Source organism: Patiria miniata, unplaced genomic scaffold (genome assembly GCF_015706575.1).
Source record: "Patiria miniata isolate m_02_andy unplaced genomic scaffold, ASM1570657v1 HiC_scaffold_11, whole genome shotgun sequence".
NCBI lineage: Eukaryota > Metazoa > Echinodermata > Asteroidea > Valvatida > Asterinidae > Patiria > Patiria miniata.
In genome coordinates this window covers 2,918,471-2,936,719 of record NW_024037049.1, presented here as the reverse complement: position 1 = coordinate 2,936,719, position 18,249 = coordinate 2,918,471, and the positions used below count along the sequence as shown (strand labels likewise).

The window sequence follows — 18,249 nt, the reverse complement described above, 5'->3', positions numbered from 1 at the left end:
TCATGCACTCCAGAACGTTGTGTTTCTTAGAAATATGCTCAGTCTGATTGAAATGTTCAATAATAACGAAAGGAGAAATTCTAAACTTCATCAGTGAAACAATCGCCGTTATCGATGCCCGGCCCCAACTCAATGTCTATAGGAATCTCCTCAAGTCGTTATTGCATGAGTAGCTGAACACTTATGTTAACTAAGTATATTCCGAATTCCAGCTTATAGGCCTAATCTGTTGTTGCAATTGCTTGAGTTGCACCTTGAACTATCTTCAAGGTAAATTTCGACGAGGATTTTTTCCCACCGAATTAACTCGCGTGCTTGGTTTTCAGGTTGACTGATTTCGGGGCAACAATGACAAACTTGGTGCATATCAACATATTCATTAGTGTCACTCGGGATTTGGTGAAATACATGTAATGGTGACAAACCTGCTATATTTTTTCCAAACTGCGTACGTATCGCGTTTTTATCACCATTTCTAATGGTCCTTACTTAGAAAAGCGGGCCAGATGATGGTAAAAAGGGTATAAAGTTGCTTGGAAAATAGGGAGGGATCAGCTGGGTTAAATTGAACGTGCTTACATTTACATTATGTTTTTTTTTTGTTATTGCTGTAGCCTACGTTTACGGTTTCCTGTCATCTCTTTTTGTTCTTTGGTTCTCATTTCTAACCGACCCTATAATATTTTGGGCTGCCAACCCAAGTTTTTTGTAAATTACCGCCAATCTTGTCTGGAGCCTGCACAAAAACAAAAACACAGACTAATTTTACAAAAATGACAAACTAATTTTGAAAAAAAAAGGAATGTCAAATTCAGACATCAGGGTCTGTGATATTTGAAAAGCCAAGAAAAATATTATCCGATTTTACTCGAACAATGGCGTAGTGATCGAGCAAGCAATGCAATTGTCGAAGATGCCAGGGTGTTATGGAGTTCCATATCTGGCGTCGCCCGTCGTGCGTCGCCCGTCGTGCGTCGCCCGTCGTGCGTCGCCCGTCGCCCGTCGCCCGTCGCCCGTCGCCCGTCGCCCGTCGCCCGTCGCCCGTCGCCCGTCGCCCGTCGCCCGTCGCCCGTCGCGCGTCGTGCGTCGCCCAAGTCATCATGTGGCTATCACGTGACCGTGCGGCTGTCACGTGACTCTCCAGAGGTACGTATTCATGCCCGATGTGTATACAACAAAAGCTCAAGTGTGACTATTTCTGAAAACATTTAGTCCAGGAATAGGTACAATTAGGTCTAAAATGGACGAAATTCTCGTGGGACTAGGGTTTCAAGAGTTTTTTTTTTAAAGCCTTTGAGGATAATCGAGCAAGTGAAACTTCAATACTTTTGCATCTTTTTATTAGAAATCGTGGCTCCTTTGTCATGCTTTATAATCGATTCATATTCATCCAATTATCTAAAATATGAGGCCTTGAACAGGAGTGATTGAGATAATGCATAAACCATGTTTCACCCAAAGTGCAAATAAAAACAAACAGTAAACTGCTTTTGATTTCAAACAATGTCATGGGGCCTTGGCTCTGGATTGGTAATCTATGCAGATATTTCATCATTCTCCCTATCAACAACATTTCTTCAATAATGATTATTGATCTAACTTCTAAGCATTTAGCAATTCTTGCATAATTGAATAGCTATGAGGGCCACGGGAAAAATAACAAGTCTGTTAATTAAACATTAAAATATACATGTACTCTGTAACCTATTAAAATTAGTTGTGCTTAAATTATTGTGACCACACCGTTACAATGTCTTGTGGATGCAGTGCACAAAGCTGGAAGGGCGGTGTGGGACGGCACTCATGACAGGAAGTTTGAGAGGTTTTCAGCACACAAACAGTTCTCTTTGAGATTCGTCACACCCATAAACCATTTTGGGAGACATTTAAAACAAGTTAAACCAGTAACTGCCCCTTCAGCCTAGTAAATGAAAAGCAAAAAATGCAACTAACAAGAGGCCGAGTACAAAAAAGTATGTTTCCTATTGAACATTCTTGATTGTTTTTGATTTAATACAGGGAGTTCTTTACTTTTTTGAATACAGGGGATAGGACCAAGATTGTGACAGCGTAATAAATGTTTGTTCTTTAACATTGTTTACCAAAAGTGTTGTTTACCATGTTTAATCATGTTTTCATTTATTTGTTAAACTCATACTCATACTAAACTCACACCTCATTTCAAAATTAAAATCTTGGATGGCATTACTTCAAAAAGCAACTCTATAAGTTAAGGCATACAACATGTCTGGACACGTGTATACAAAAAGTAAATCACACTCTTCCAATCTATCACAAAACCATTGAATCGAACGCAAGCGTGACAAAATCTAAAAACAGGCGACGGGCGACGGGCGACGGGCGACGCACGACGGGCGACGCACGACGGGCGACGGACGACGTACGACGTACGACGTACGACGTAAGACGCGCGACGGGCGACGGACGACGTACGACGGACGACGCGCGCCGCACGACGTACGACGTACGACGCACGCCGCACGACGGGCGACGGGCGACGGGCGACGGGCGACGGACGACGGGCGACGGCAGATATGATATTCCATAGGGTGTTGCCCAGGGTGTTGTCTGTTATGGCATGGCTGCCTGCACTGCAACTACAGCCGAAACGTTTTAAGTGAGCTGTGTGGTGCAGATATACTGGAAGTCAACATCTTGACAAAAGTCAGAGTCCAAATTCAAGTTAAAACATGTTCACCGGAAAGCATTTGCAGACCTTTGATCTTCAGCATCGATTGGAAAGACAAGGATGGGCTCAAGACACGGGGCCATTAGCATTACAGGGAGGGAGGGTATGGGGCCCTGCACATAACGACGGGCTCAAGATTAGAACTTAGGTTATACCTTTCCCATTTTAGACTTCCATTCTGGGCTGCATTTTGTCGTGCCAGATGTAATTCGAAATGATGTATTTTCCCTATCAGAGTGGAAGAATACTAGCACTACCCGGGGTTGCTAATTTGTTTGGGTTTATTGATATTGGGGCACGGGGGGGGGGGGGGGCACGGGGGGGGGGGGGGCACGTCCCCCACTCCCCTTTCCTCTCCCTTTCCTCGTAGTTACCTCATTGCCCCCCCCCCCCAAAAAGAATCCTGCATGCGACTTTCCCATTCCACTTAACACCATTCTTCGATTCTTGTCATCATGAGCGAGTAGGCATTACTTTTGTATGGTGTACTATTAATGACACACTGCCTCTTCGCGGACGTGTTCACCCAGGGTCACTGTGAACATTCCAATTATTGCAATCGCAAAGGCAGTGGGTATTTGCTAACCCTTTTCCTTTTTTGTAACTTTTTTTTCAATCTGTGCTTCACTTCTTTTTTTAAATTGCAGCTTTAACTTCGAGTCGCACATCACGCTCCACGGCTGCAAGTGTCTGGTTACCTCAGCAAGTTAACATTAGCTCCAACGACAGCGCAGTAACGGTCAAGTTTGACGTGGCGCAACCAGAACTGAAGATCGACCGTTATCGCGTTCTATTATATGTCAGAGGAGCAAAATGGGCCCACAACGATGTGTACCATGTAAGTTCGTCATGCAAAACTTTATTTTACTCGTACCGGCCACGCCCTGTTTATAAGTTTTCCCGGTCATTTGAACACTTGTATCACACGAATTCCTTATATCCATACTTTAATTTCGTCCCCGAACATCGCCAAGCTCAATTCTCAATTTGAATTTCAGAAAGCCACCGCTAGATTTCATTTAAGGTTCAGTATAATTCAAATTCTTAGCATACTGATTCGTCCTGAATTTATGAAATTCGTCTCGTGTAGCAATCGGCGTTGAATTGAAAAAGCAAATTCGTTTTTTATCATTCGCTTTAATGTTGTTGTCATTACATTTCGTTTCTGGTGACTTAAAACGTCACGATTAAAAATGTGCCCAATCGTTGGACTTATTTAAAGAATTGTGCGCATTAATTAAATTTTAATTACAACAAATATTTCCTTATAAATGAAAGTAACTAGCTGTAAATGTGGATTTTTTTTTCTAAATTAACATTAGAATCAGAAATAGAACATTCACAATATACTCTTTGATTAGCACATGGAAATTAAGCATTAAGATCACACACTTTCGTAATGTTGTTCTTTGATATATGTATATGAATAAAACAACAGAAAAGGTATATGTCTATCAAAGAGCAACATTAAGAAGGTGTTTGACCCTAATGCTTAGTGTCCATGCCATAAGTAAAGTGCATATTGTGAAATGTCTATTCTTGACCCCAATGTTAATTGTGAAACACAGAAATAAAAATTCAAACCTTGCAGCTAACTACTTACATTTGTACATGTATATATATAAGGAAATATATGTTGAATTATCATTGTGTTAACGTGCACAATTCTTAAAAATTAATAAGTTTAAAGATTGGGCGCATTTTCTAATCGTATACGTTTTAAGTCGCCAGAAACGAAATGTAATGACAACATCATTAAAACGAATAACAAAAAAAAAGAATTTGCTTTTTAAATTCAAATTTTTTTTTTCTAGCAATACAAAAGATACTCACTCTGAAATAAAAAAAAAATACGTCAACCATTAGCTATGAAATAATTACTTTGCAAATTTCGACTTACTTGCGACCCATGTCAATTTAGTTGCTGTAAGACAACTAAATCGTTTTGTGCGTCAGACTTTGAGGCGAGAAAGAAATCCATGATAAAAAGCGTTCTTTTTTTCTGAGGATTTCCAACGCTCAAAATAGGAAAATGATGTATTAATTTCAAAATTCGTTTAGATTCCAAAATTCATTTGTTGAAGAGCATGAGGTAAAAGCAAATGACAGGCGTGTTAACTTCTTTGTCTTATGTAACAGAATTCTAGTAATGTCGTGCAGCCGACGAAAGGTGGACCATACTTTGGCTGGACTGAGTTCACTGATTTACACCCTGGCAACTACTGTTTGAAGGTATATTGGCCGTGGAATTGAATGCGACAGCCACGTGTCACTAGGGGGCGCTGTTCATGAAACAAATGTACATGAAATGCGCCTATCAATTGTTCCTCCACCCCTCCCCCCCCCCCCCGGCTGTCCCACCCAAGACGTGGGGATTGTCACTTTTTGAATGACAGAATCCCCACCCCACGGACAAAATTTAAACAATCCCCGACATACATACGTGGGGCGCACTAGTGATTGCCTTTCCATGTAGTTCGCCAATGGCAACAATGTAATTTGAGTGACCGAAATCCCCACCCTGGGGCATAACAAAAACCGTGACCAAATCGCGACATCAAACCTGGGGAAGCGCGTGGGGGAGGGGGACATTTTGACAGGCGCATAATTATGTACTGTTTGTTCTCCTTATATGCTCCCTCAAATGTAGACTTGACCTTGTATCCAAAAGCACAATTCGGCACATTTGCTGGCATGATTTTTCGGACCAAAGCAGAGTACTGATCTCAAAGAAGAGTACAGATTACCTAGATCAATAATACGACATTATATATAGGTTTTCCAGCACATTTTAAAACTTTTCCCATTCAAATTCTTAAACGGTTAACTTCAATTTCGTCTCTAGAGGACTGGAACGCGCAAATGCTACAATTAATTTAGTCGTTGGTCATTCCAATTGATCAATGTTCAATCAATTTCAACATTTGTCCATCCGATTTCGTCAAATTTCAATGGAGTTCGTCTCACCTGATGACCATCTACACAATGTAAGGATTGAATTCGTCTTCGTTCAATCGATTTCAAGAAATGTTCGATCAAATTCATCAAATACGCACGCGTACGCTGCCATACCATGCACATACGTTTTTGGCATGGTGTATTGCAAGACAATAAATTGAAGGTTTTAACAACCAATCCAAAGGACAAGAAGAGGAACTGAATTGACTGTTTTCGAAAGACGTGAAAAACTGAATGCAGTTTGCTTTTCATAAGTACATAATTATAGGCCTACTTAACTTTTCTGCATGAAATGGAAAGTATGCATTTTCATTTGCCTGTGTATGCATTTTCGTTTGCCTGTGTATCCCTTATTTCTTTCAGTTGTTGACGCATAAAATTGTCAAAAGAACTAAACGGATACACAAAAAAAGTATTGAAAAGATTACAATTTTGCTAGCCCAGGTGGACTCCCTTACCTCCCTACGTCGTCTAACCTAGGCTACAATTTTGCATAATAAATATGTTATAGACAACGTTAAATAAGGAGATACATGTACTAAACAGACACAAGTAATTATGTTTAAAGTAGAAATGAACAGATGAAAACGTAAAAATGCCAAAGAAAGCATACAATCATGAGACAGATTTGAATGAAAATTATGCAACATTGATTGCAAAATGACGAAATTTATTCATCTATCGTACGTTCGGCAATTGCAGACGACGACGAAATTGAACTGTCTTTCACGAAATAGTATGGATAAGGTATGAAATTGTTTGAAGAAAGTGCGAAAATGAGCGACCAAAGACGAAATTGAACATGGGGCAGCAAAATCATGAATTTTGAAGACGAAATTGAAGTAAACCGTTTATGAATTTGAATGAAAACAGTGTTAAAATATGCGGGAAACCTATATTTAAAATAACAAAAGAAAAGGAAATGGAATGTCAAAAGCAACGAATCGATGACCTATAAATTCCCGTGTAATTTCCCTAAAATATTGAGTCTAACTTAATTTAAGAAGTTAAATCAAACGAAATGACACATTTATGAAGCAATAAGGAAATAAAAAGGTAAAGACTTGTTCTTATTAGAGGCGTGTATATGCCTTTTCAGATATCGATATGAAGCCTGAGGAATTTGAACAACATTATGTTTAAATTGTGTGGTATAAGACGAATTTGATTTCTCAATCACACGATTCGGTGAATACAAGACGAAATCGAATACCCCTGGTCGAAAACGTGTGCTCATTGTTTGAATTTGTTTGGACTAAATTTGAAATTGTTCGACACAAGACGAAATTAAACATCGGGAGTGCACTGGGAGTGCCGGACGAATTTGAGTATAAGAATCGGTGAATTCGAACGAATTTTTTTTTAAATAGCCGGGAAAACTTATAAATAAATGACAGAAAGCTAGCATATAACATGAAAGTATCATAGCCTGCACTTGGCGTACAAAGATGTTTTTTGTCAATAGAGGACGGTCTTTTCTTATGTTTCTCAGAGCTGTTTATGGAAATTATTCGGCAAACAATGCTTTATAACTTCCATGGGTTCCATTTCCCCCCTGTTTAACATGGCTAATTATTACAAAGAAACCAGATGAGGAATCCTTCCATAAAGGGGGCGTTTAACTAAAAGGGTTACACAGAGGTCTACAAAGCGATGAATCTATCGCGGCCGCGAGTTGTACACGTTGTGAAACCGAGGTCAGCGTAAATCCCGGTACATACCATTATTTCGTTTTACCGTTTTGGATTTCCTCAAAAACAAAAACAATAAACGAACCATTGACCGTTTTCTCGTTTTACAGTTTTGTCAAACGGTCGAATGGTATTCAGATAAATACGGTTATTCCGTTTATCAGTTAGTAAAATTCATTACAGCATAACGATCAATGATTTTTGTTTTACAGTTTTACACAAATAACTTAAAAAAACAGCAAACCGGTCAGTATTGAATACTTTTTTATTTATTTTTATTTCAGTGTAACAGTTAACAGTCCGTAGTGCATTTTGTGGCGGTGGGCAAGGGGGTAGAGGGGGATCATGCCGTGCACGCAGTAATGCGTGGTGTGATTCCTGGCGTGACCCTGAGCCCATCCACTGCGATTCAGTTGGTGTGGCTTAAAGAGTTACAAGCAAAAATGGCGCTGGGAAATTTCAAGGAGGAAATTTCACAAGGGATAGGGATGGTATTAACGTATGAAGAAGTTACAGATTATGTTAAGGGAATTGGAGTTCGGCGCGGCTCTTCAAAGTTCAATAGCCAATATTCGCAAATTCTGTCGTGCGAACGACATAAATGTAAGGAGGGCAATTTGCCAGGCAGTGACTCGATCCCAAGGACACAATAACATTCAAAGGTGCATTGCTTAATTGCCAAACCTTAATAGTCGACAAGACTATTGACCATTTTGTCATTGTCATTTTTTTGGAAAACAACTCTCGAAAGTAAAGCAACTAACCGTTTATCGCTTTTTATAATAAAAAAGGTAGGCCTAATTGTTTGTTTTTTTGTGCGACTTTATACCGTTTGACCGTTTTACAAAACTGTAAAACGAGAAAACAGTCAATGGTCGTTTACTGTTTTTGTTTTTTGAGGAAATCCAAAACGGTAAAACGAAATAACGGTATGTACCGGGATTAGCGTAGTACTCATCATCAGTTATCATCAGTCGACTGCGCAGCAGACGGACACAAGGTTTCCCCATTTATCTCTGTTTTGAGCGAGTCTCCGGATCTCTTGCGGGGAGAGCAAAAACTCCTGTGACAGTAGTCTAGCGATGTACTCTGGGTAGAGTAGGCGCTGACGACTTTGTCTGCATTGGGCGTAGTGACGAAGGATATGGCAAACATGAGATTTCTGTCCACTGAGTCAAATGCCTTTCGGAAGTCTACAAAGGTTGTGTACAGGGGTAGTTGCTGAGCTGCTGCACCCTCCATGACTCAGGATGCGGATTTGCTCGACGCAGCCACGGCCTTTACGAAACCCTGCCTGGTTGTTTCTTAGGTAGGGATCGACGATAGGTCTTATCCTGCAGCACTCTGTTAAGGACCTTTGCGGCAATTGACATTAAGGTGATGCCTCTGTAATTTGACATAGATGACAGGTTACCTTTCTTTGGAATTGGTATGATGAGGTTCAAGGGCGGATCCAGAACATAATTTTTGGGGGGCCCAAAAAAATTTGGTCCCCCCAAAAAGTGGGTCACAAAACTTACGGCGTGGGGTTCGGGGCCCGCTTAAGGGCCCCGAACATTTTTTGGATTCTAGATGCTCTGTGGTGCGATCTGAGGCAATTTCTGACCACTTTAACCAATGTTTTTTGAGGAAAAGATGGTGGTGTACTCATTGCCTGCCTTTATTGCGATGTCACAAAAAAAAAAAAAAATTTGATTTCGTTTTTTTTTGGGGGGGGGGGGCCATGGCCCCCTTTGGCCCCCTGGATCCGTCCTTGATGAGGTTAGTTTTCCCTAATTGACCGGGAGCTACCTTTTCGGAGTAGACCTTGTTGCAAATAGTGTGTATGGTTTCTCTCATGAAGCTGCCACCGTATTTCATATTGTCAGGTGTTATTGAGCTGTCTAGACCAGCTGCCTTCCCACTTTTCAGCCTGTAATGGCGGTTTTTATTTCCTCCAGGGAAAATGGGTTGGTGTTGATTGGGAGGTCTTCCTCTGCAGGTTCCGGCATATTCGTTACATATAGGCCTGCCATTCCGATTATAGATCTTTTGTGTTTTTGATCTGGGTGCCATCCCTCTTTCTGACTTCGGTGTTATTAGCCTGGTTTTTCCCAGCCATATTGTTGATAACCGCTCATGTCCGGTTCACTTGGCCCTTTTCTGTAGCTATGTTTAGGACATTAGCTCCTCCTGTAGGTATCTGGTTTGTCTCTTTGATATGCTTTGGTAACGTCATCAGCAATGTTACGCCATTCTGCTTTGTGCTCGGGTTTTCTGCTGTGGAATTTAGCCTTTGCGATGTCCCTCCTGTCCCACAGTTCTGTCGTTTCTTGGCTGACCCAATGCGGTCCCTGCAAAGGTTTATCCTCTCCAATGACAGTCTTGGCCGTTTCCTCAAGAGCAGTTCTAAAGCTATTGTACAGTGTCTGAACATCTACATGTATATGACGGATCAGTAGCCAGGTCCTGCAGAACTTCGAAACGGTTTTTCAAGGAGATGTTAAATTATCGTTGCACACTGCTACTATCCTTCAGCTTTGTCCAGTTGTATTTTGTTCTGATACATCTCTTTCTTCCTGCTGTTCGGAGACTGAGCTTTATTCTGGCAGTGACGATGCGATGGTCAGAGTCTAGTTCGACGGTATTGTATGCCCGGCAGTTTTTAGCGGAGTTTATAGCTGCACTTTCCCGACAGGAGGATGTGGTCCAGGTGAGCCTGGCTGTAGGTGCTGCTATGTCCATTGTCTACCGCTGTGATGTGGGAACATTGATTCCAGTCATTTTCATGTTGTGAATTTCACAGAAGTCTACCAATCTCTGCCCATTGTCATTAGTGGAGGCAATTCTGCCATTACAGTTACCAAGAATAATGGTGATGCTATGCTTTGGAATTCCCTCCAGAGTGGACTGTAACGTATCGTAGAAGTTGTCTTTAGTAGTTTCGTCTGCTGCCTCTGTAGGAGCATACACGACAATCACTGTAGTTGTAGGATTGCCTTCGAAGTTTGCTAACATGATGCGGTTCTCAATCTTCTCAACATGTCGGAGATACTTGGCCAGATCTTTATTTACCAAAAGACCGGCTCCTCCTGTACCGTTGCTGTTACATGAAGCATTGAGTAAGAGCCAACTCCTGTTTTCTTCCCATCTGTAGCACAGCCTATGTCATCTGTTGTGATCAAGCGGTGTTCTTGTATCCCTACAGTGTGTATATCTGCTTTATCGCAGCCGCTTGTCAGTTGGTATACTTTCCATGGACATTGAAGTCCTTAAGGTTTTTCTTAGTCCTAGGTGCCGTATCGGGGGTAGAGGTCCTTGTGGTTTCCCCATGCACCGTCATTGATGCATCACGTCTGTTCTGCTGACACTTCGCACTTCGAATATTTGTTTGTTTTTTCCTTGTGTCTTTTGTAATCAAGTTTTGCCCAGGAAACTTTTGCTGCTCGGTGATTTCAACCTCCATGCAGACTGTCCTGAGAAACCGGATGTCGCCCAGATGTCTGCCATTCTCTCTGCTTCAGGACTGAAACAGCATGTTACTGAGCCTACGCATGCACAAGGACACACTTTAGATTGGCTGGTGACCAGAATCAAGGAAGATGGATTATTGATCAATCACAAGGTCGACATGAACGAAATGTCTGATCACGCTGTGGTTTCTTGTAAACTTAATCTCACTAAACCGAACTTGGTTATCACTTCATCTTCGTCCCGCAACTATGGTAAGATAGATCACACAACATTTGCAAATGATCTGTCAGATCACCTTCAGCATGTGTGTCATGATGGAACTGTTGACAAATTCTTGAACGATATTGATAATGCCATCATCACAGTTCTCAATGTACACGCACCGACGTCATCCTGCTCTAAGCCCAAGCGCCACAGACCTAAGTGGTATAACAACTCAATCGATGAGGCAAGACGTGAGCGTCGCCAAGCTGAACGCAAATAGCGTAAGTCAAGATCTAACGCTGACAAATTTGCCTTTGACGCGGCCAAGCGCACCGTCTCTGAAACTCTAGCTTCTGTTAGATGCAGTTTCTACAAGGAATCCTTGACTAACACAAATCCTAAAATCGTCTCCGTACCATCAATGAATTGATTGGCAGCATCCCACAAGTACCCACCGTTTCAATCTCACCAACTGCGCTGGCCAACCAATTTAGTCAACGTTTTACGGAGAAGGTAATGAACATTCGTTTGTTTATTGTCGATCACCATGTCGACGAGCAACTGCCTGTTACCTCGCCGTCTGCAGATTGCCAGTTGTCTGATTTTCATCCTGTCACTTCTGCTCTTGAAGATTGTTCAGCGATCTACCAATAAATCGTGCCAACTGGATCAAGGGCGGATCCAGAACACAATTTTTGAGGGGGCCAAAAAAGATTTTGGTCCCCCCAAAAAGTGGGTCCAAAAAATTACGGCGTGGGGTTCGGGGCCCGCTTAAGGGCCCCGAAAATTGTTGGATTCTAGATGCTCTGTGGTGCGATCTGAGGCAATTTCTGACCACTTTAACCAATGTTTTTTTGAGGAAAAGATGGTGGTGTACTCATTGCCTGCCTTTATTGCGATGTCACATAAAAAAAAAAAAATTGGTTTCGTTTTTTTTGGGGGGGGGGGGGGCATGGCCCCCTTTGGCCCCCCCTGGATCCGCCCTTGAACTGGATCCTATTCCCACATCGTTACTCAAGCGTCACATTATGACCTTTCTTCCCAAGTTGACTGAGATTGTTAATGCATCCTTACAATCAGGTGTCTTTCCGGAGAGTCTGGGGGATGCAATAGTAACACCAATCTTGAAAAAGCCTTCACTGGATAAAGAGGATCTTAAGAATTATCGCCCAGTTTTAACATCCGCTACCTGTCCAAAGTCATTGAAACAGTAGTCTGCTCCTAACTCACTCAATCCGTTGCAGTCAGCATACAGAGTTGGTTACAGCACCGAGACGGCTCTGCACAGGGTACACAATGACATCCTCCGTACAATGGACAACAGCAGAGCTGTTTTCTTAGTAATGCAGCTCTGCAACGCTTTCATGATCGATTTGGAATCACTGGAACTGCCCTTCAGTGGTTCTCGTCCTACTTCACAGGAAGAACACATTGAGTTCATGCTGCAGGTGCCAACTCCGTTGTCCATCACCTTGAGTCTGGTGTCCCTCAAGGATCTGTTATCGGTCCACGTGCTTTCACCATGTACGTTACTCATATTGGGGACATCCTTAATCGGCATGGAGTAAGTTACCACATGTATGCTGATGACATTCAAATCTACCTGGATTTTAATCCAACCATTCCGTGTGATGCTGAGTGCTGCTTGTTTAGGCTATCCAACTGCATTCAGGATGTTCAAACCTGGATGCTTGCAAATAAACTCATGCTGAATGAAAACAAAACAGAGGTTTTCATAGCATCGTCGCCATATCATTTCAAACGTCTTCAGCTACTAACCCTCACGATAGGCAACACAACCATCAATCCTGTCTCATCTGTTCGGAACTTGGGAGTAACCTTTGACAACTCCATGTCAATGAGTCAACATGTCACTGGTCTGTGCAGGTCCATTAACTATCACATACGCAACATCACAATGATCCGCAAATACCTGGACTACGACACCTGTCATTCTGTTGTTCGTGCACTGGTACTCTCAGCCTTGACTACTACAACTCTCTTCTCACCGGACTTAAGCAACACGATCTCAACCGCCTACAAAAACTCCAAAACAAGGCTGCTCGACTGATCCATATGAAGCCGAAGTATATCCCTGCCACATGCACCTCTGCTCCTGGATCTCCACTGGCTTCCAGTCAACCAGCGGATCACTTTGAAGACGGCACTGAACATGTACAAAACTGTATCCAACACTTTCCCACCATACATTTCGGACACAATCGATTTCAGCAAACCCAAACGTGAAGGTCTTCGATCACAATCCAATCTGGTGGTACCTCGATCCTCCAGAAAGTTTGGAGACCGTGCATTCTCCATCGCTGGTCCCCGTAGCTGGAACTCTCTCCCCATTACCATCCGGAACGCTTCATCTGTAGAGCAGTTTAAGGCACTCTTAAAAACACATCTGTACAATCGTACCTTCTAATTTGTATTAGATTCTGTTGTAAGACATGTATTTATATGCTCTTTTTTGGACAATCACATTTTGGTTTTGATAATTTGGTTGCATTCTCCCCTAGCGCTTTGCATCCTTTGGAAATGGCGCTTTATAAATACGGTTATTATTATTATTATTATTAAGTAATTTGCAGGAAACTGCAGGATTCATATGGGAGATTAGCACTATGCTGTAAGGTCCGCTTGTTAAGCACCCGGACAGCAGTCAAGGATCACTGGATATGATGTGTCTTGCCTCTGTTCTGAAACATGATGGCCCGGTTGAACTGAATTAGCCATAACGGAGTCATGATTAGCCCCATGGGTTGCTATTTAACCCACACTGCCTCGCCATCGTAGCCGGGTGAATTAGCCTATCGACTAGTGAATTTCTATATGCTCGAGGACAATGCTTTGTGCTTCCCTTTGCCCCTGTTATATAATAACACTCTTTCATAGACTAAGCACATAACCGTACAATTTCATAGACTAAGCACATAACCGTACAATCGAGGACCGTTTTCAATATAAGACCCAACACTTGAGGACTGAACGGATCTGTTGTTCTCCCTTTGTGCGTCTGTGCTCTATCGCAAAGACAAGAGCACAGACGAAGTAAGAGTGTTTGCTCGCTGAAACAGTCACGGTGGAAACGCCATAAATCCTATATGGCACCCTACAGCGTGTGGACCATTATTTCTTTGTAATATAGGTTTTCCCGGCCAATTTCGCAAAAATAGCATTCGAATTCATCTTGATAGTGGCCAATTTCAAGCGGAGTAGCGCCCTGCTGTCATTCCCGTGGTTTGTATTAGATTTCAGGCGTTCAAATTCGTACAAAACATGACATTTTCATGTTTAACTCATCCTAAATTGAAGTTTTGTCATTCGGTTTAAGTGATCATTCAATTTAGCAGTCGGTTTGGTTTAGGGTTATTTGCATGAGATTCTTGATTTCTTTTTCATTTCCGTGCATTCTAATTCTTTTTATTTCTTCCACCTTTTGTCATTTCTGCTTTTCCGTTTCATTTTTTTTGTTCAAAGTGTCTACTATCTGTCTCTTTATTCTAAAGAGGTAAAAATATAAACAAATTAAATAAAAAGGGGGCATATGAAACAACAAACCTATAGGCAACAGTAAACTTAGGTGATGTTTTTCCTTCTTTTTATCGTGTTTACATAAATTTATGTGTTTTTAATTCTTTATCTTTGGGTTTAAAGCAACACCCCCTGTATCCGTCACCATTGCTTATCAAGGCAATTATTTTTCCATTGTTTAAAAGATACTCGCAAAACCGACCAGATCGCCTGTGTGTCACACTGACGGAGGCATTGTTAATTCGTGCAGAATAACAAGGTGTCACAATTTCAGCGTTTCTTTAGGTATGTATTTTGTTTATTTGACTCTTGACTAGCTCGATTGGGAGGTGCGGCAGCCCCCCCCCCTTTGACTGCCGGACCCCTCCCCCCCCAACCGAGCGTCGAAAAAGTATCCCCCCTCCACAAACCTTTAAAAGCATATATTTCTGAACCGACGTCGGTACTACATAATGCGCTAAATTAAAACGGGAAATAATAACGAAAGTAATAAGGTTAAAAATTTATTCCGTTTTTAAATGAGACATCACATATAAATGAGTTTATTCAGTTGTCGGATTGCCAGGTTCCTGCTCCGCAAAGGCAACTCTTCTCCGACAGTGGCGCACCCAGGATTGGCGGGGGGGGGGGGGGCTCACAATTTTTTTTTCAAATTCAAAAATTTTGGCCGCTGAGAACAAAATGTGGGTTTTTTTTGTTCTGGGGGCGGACTATTTTGACGTTGGTGGGCACCACTTACACCCCTATTATACTTCTCAAAAATAGGCCACATACAAATCACCAAGGTCAAATCGTGGGACTAAAAAAAAAAATGACAACCTCTTGGGGGGGGGCTCAAGTCCCCCGAGCGCCCCCCCCCCCCTCCCTGTGTGCGCCACTGTTCTCAGACGGAGAAATAAATAGCTAAGTAGAAAATTTGTCAACTAAAATCGAATTTGTTAAAGAGCACGGCCAGTCATTGTTAATCATTACGCAGCCGACACCAGGCCCAGCAAAGACACGATCACTGGAGTATCAAGCACGTTTATGCCAATGCCGACATACACTCCATCCACAGGCCTTCACACCGTGGCTGGTACTGCAACGGCTACACAGCAACGAAATACCGTGGGATGGTACCTCGGAATCACCTTGGCCATGGTGGTTTGTGTCGTAGTGCTTCTCTGCTTGTACATCAAGCGGATCAAAAAGAAACGAAGAATTGACATCGGTTCCAATGATCAACTCGAGGAAACTCCGAATAATATGAACAATAGAAGTAAGCGCAATACTATTTCTCTTTGTTTTGTGTCATTTTCGGCTAATTGGCGTAAAACATTGCAAATACAGGCTTCCCCTGTTACTTTAACAGCTGTAGGCCTATCATACTTGCGCTATTCGATAAAAAGGACTTAAATGTCGTACCATCACATTATGGGGCTTAAATATTCATTTCAATACGAAATGGAGGCCAACACCAATATATATATATTTCATTTTCAAACAGCAAACTCGTTTTTTTTGTTCATTTAAATGGTTTTGTCCATTTCATTTCAAAATTGCGACCCGTTTCTGTCAGAACACTTTCCAATCTTTTCAACTTTTATTTTGTTAACTCCGATTTTCTTGTTACTTAAAATACAGTGATAATTTTATAGTAAACATCATTCAAGTTGGAATAAGGCATAAACATTGAACAGCTTCATAGTGTCATAATCATTCATCCTCCAATCCCCCGTCTCTCGCAATGCAAGGAATGCACATACTGAATACAACCGAAATGAGTGATACAAAATAATTAGCTGTACTATTCTCACGCCATACTTCATGGGAATGCAAACGGGATGCCCAACTTGGACGTCACGAAGCATTCTCTGCGAAATTCGCCGGAATTGAAATATTTTCAACTTTGTGAATTCGCAGCGCGAAGTATGAATCGGCTTTTCTCTAGGCGGGGACTCAGTTCGGTCGAGTAATGGACTCAGTAGTTAGTATGCTAAATGTGACGTACGTACTTATTTAAACATTATTTTGAAGCTTTTTACCACCACCAGGAGTAAAATATCTTTAACTTATTAGAAAGTGCATGCAATCTTTGTTCTCCTTCACAGCATTGCGTACTGAATCATCATGCCGTCAGCAATGTAACCCACGGCAGCAGTCTTTGAATGACGTAGGCCTGCCGCAAGAACCAAGCTGGCAGGCCAGTATGGGGACAGTGGAGGGCCCAGCCAGCCATAGTACAGACACATCGAAAGCGCAACACGAGAAAGCATGGCAAGGTATCTGTCCAAACCAGGCAAATCAATGGCCACTATTGAGATCACACTTTCCTGATGCCGGCTTTCCTCAATCCCCCTGGGCCGGGGAAATGTCCGGTGAAGTCGATGATGCCAACATGAGACAACCGGAGTCGGTCCGAATGACCAAAGATCCAAAGTTGAATAGAGAGGGTGTTCCCAATCATGCCAAGGGCGTGGACGGCACCCATGGAAACACAGCGTGTACTCCAAGATACCAAGGTACTGGATTACATAGAATCTCGCATACGAATTGGAGCGAGGCAATAAGTGGAGATGTCGGTCAGACGTCCTGTGGGGGGGTCAGTGGTGTCTTTCATTCACACGGCGTGTCATCCGTAAAGTCCCGGTCAAAACTAGACCTGTACGAGCTACTTGCTCCTTCCAGGTCAAGCATCGCTTCATCCCAGTTCACAGAAATCTGGAACGCCTTCAATTCAATACAACCAGCGGATGTGAGCACTTCCAACTCCCAGTCCAGCTCTCGTCTCCTCAAGCAAGATCTCTTGGTAAGGTCCTGTCCCTCGTTGATGGAGGCCTTGAGCATTCAGTCGACTGGAAGTTCTTGTGGCCCATCTGACATGACGGATGCAGATTACTCAGATAACACGGTGGTGTTAGGCGCACCCAATCTCACAACTGAAATATGAGTTTTTAATCTTGGTCGTATAATATTTCACATGGTATGGGAAAACAATTCTTATAACATCTACATCACATGATTTTCGAATATGAGGGGCATTTAATTTTAAGTGTCATTTGTACTCCCTTGTTTTCCAAAAAAAAAAGGAAGCGATGGTAGGGGTGGGAACTGGACACAGACATTTGCTTGGTGGGTACGTGGAAGGGCCGTTGACCGGCGTATTTTTTTTCCCAAGGAGGGCCTAGGGATGGGGCCAAGTCATACATAATTCAGTTTTTCCTTGGAATCATTGCGACATACACTTAGATTCTCGCTCGCTCTTTTCCCCTTCAATGAAAATTATCTCAACGATAAATTAAGAGAAGGAACAAGTCTACTGTGTGGTAGCTCGGTGACGACCGTTCTGTGTTCTTTAAAATGCTTCAATGCAGCTGGTTGACTAACAACAATGCTCTTGATATCGTTGTTCTCATCATGAATAAACATACTGGTCCGAACAAAACTACTGAATTAATCATGACTTGGCTCCAACCGTCCTGGGAATAAAACTTACGCTGGCCGGCTGTTAGATAAGCGGCGTTTGGGGAGAGAGAGGGTGTCTGGACGCAATGGGGCGCTCTGTTGAGCCTTTTACTTCATTTCCATTACTACAGGGTGAGTAAAAAAAAAACATGTCTCGACTATTTTATTTGGGTGAAGTTCTGCATGTAGCACTTTCAAAATCTAGGATGTGAAAGCCCAATTCATGAGCTTTCTTTTCAGTACAAGAATCAT

At 42.2% G+C, this 18,249-nt stretch overlaps 1 protein-coding gene across 1 annotated transcript; it reads left to right on the top strand.

The window, feature by feature from the left end:
• The first annotated feature begins 2,770 nt into the window (after positions 1-2,770).
• On the top strand, positions 2,771-17,766 carry LOC119741059. The gene is made up of 6 exons (XM_038216711.1): positions 2,771-2,813; positions 3,358-3,548; positions 4,850-4,942; positions 14,739-14,838; positions 15,530-15,811; positions 16,644-17,766. Exons 1-6 carry the CDS (start codon positions 2,771-2,773, stop codon positions 17,480-17,482), a joined length of 1,548 nt encoding a protein of 515 aa, XP_038072639.1. The 3' UTR covers positions 17,483-17,766.
• The last annotated feature ends 483 nt before the right edge of the window (positions 17,767-18,249 follow it).

What these genes read in the sequence shown, in the direction of transcription:
- LOC119741059 (XM_038216711.1), top strand. Translation starts at nt 2,771, where the DNA reads ATGGGCTCAAGACACGGGGCCATTAGCATTACAGGGAGGGAGG. An exon ending in TAGCATTACAGGGAGGGAGG is followed by an intron (nt 2,814 to 3,357) that starts GTATGGGGCCCT and finishes TTTAAATTGCAG; the next exon opens with CTTTAACTTCGAGTCGCACA. An exon ending in CCCACAACGATGTGTACCAT is followed by an intron (nt 3,549 to 4,849) that starts GTAAGTTCGTCA and finishes CTTATGTAACAG; the next exon opens with AATTCTAGTAATGTCGTGCA.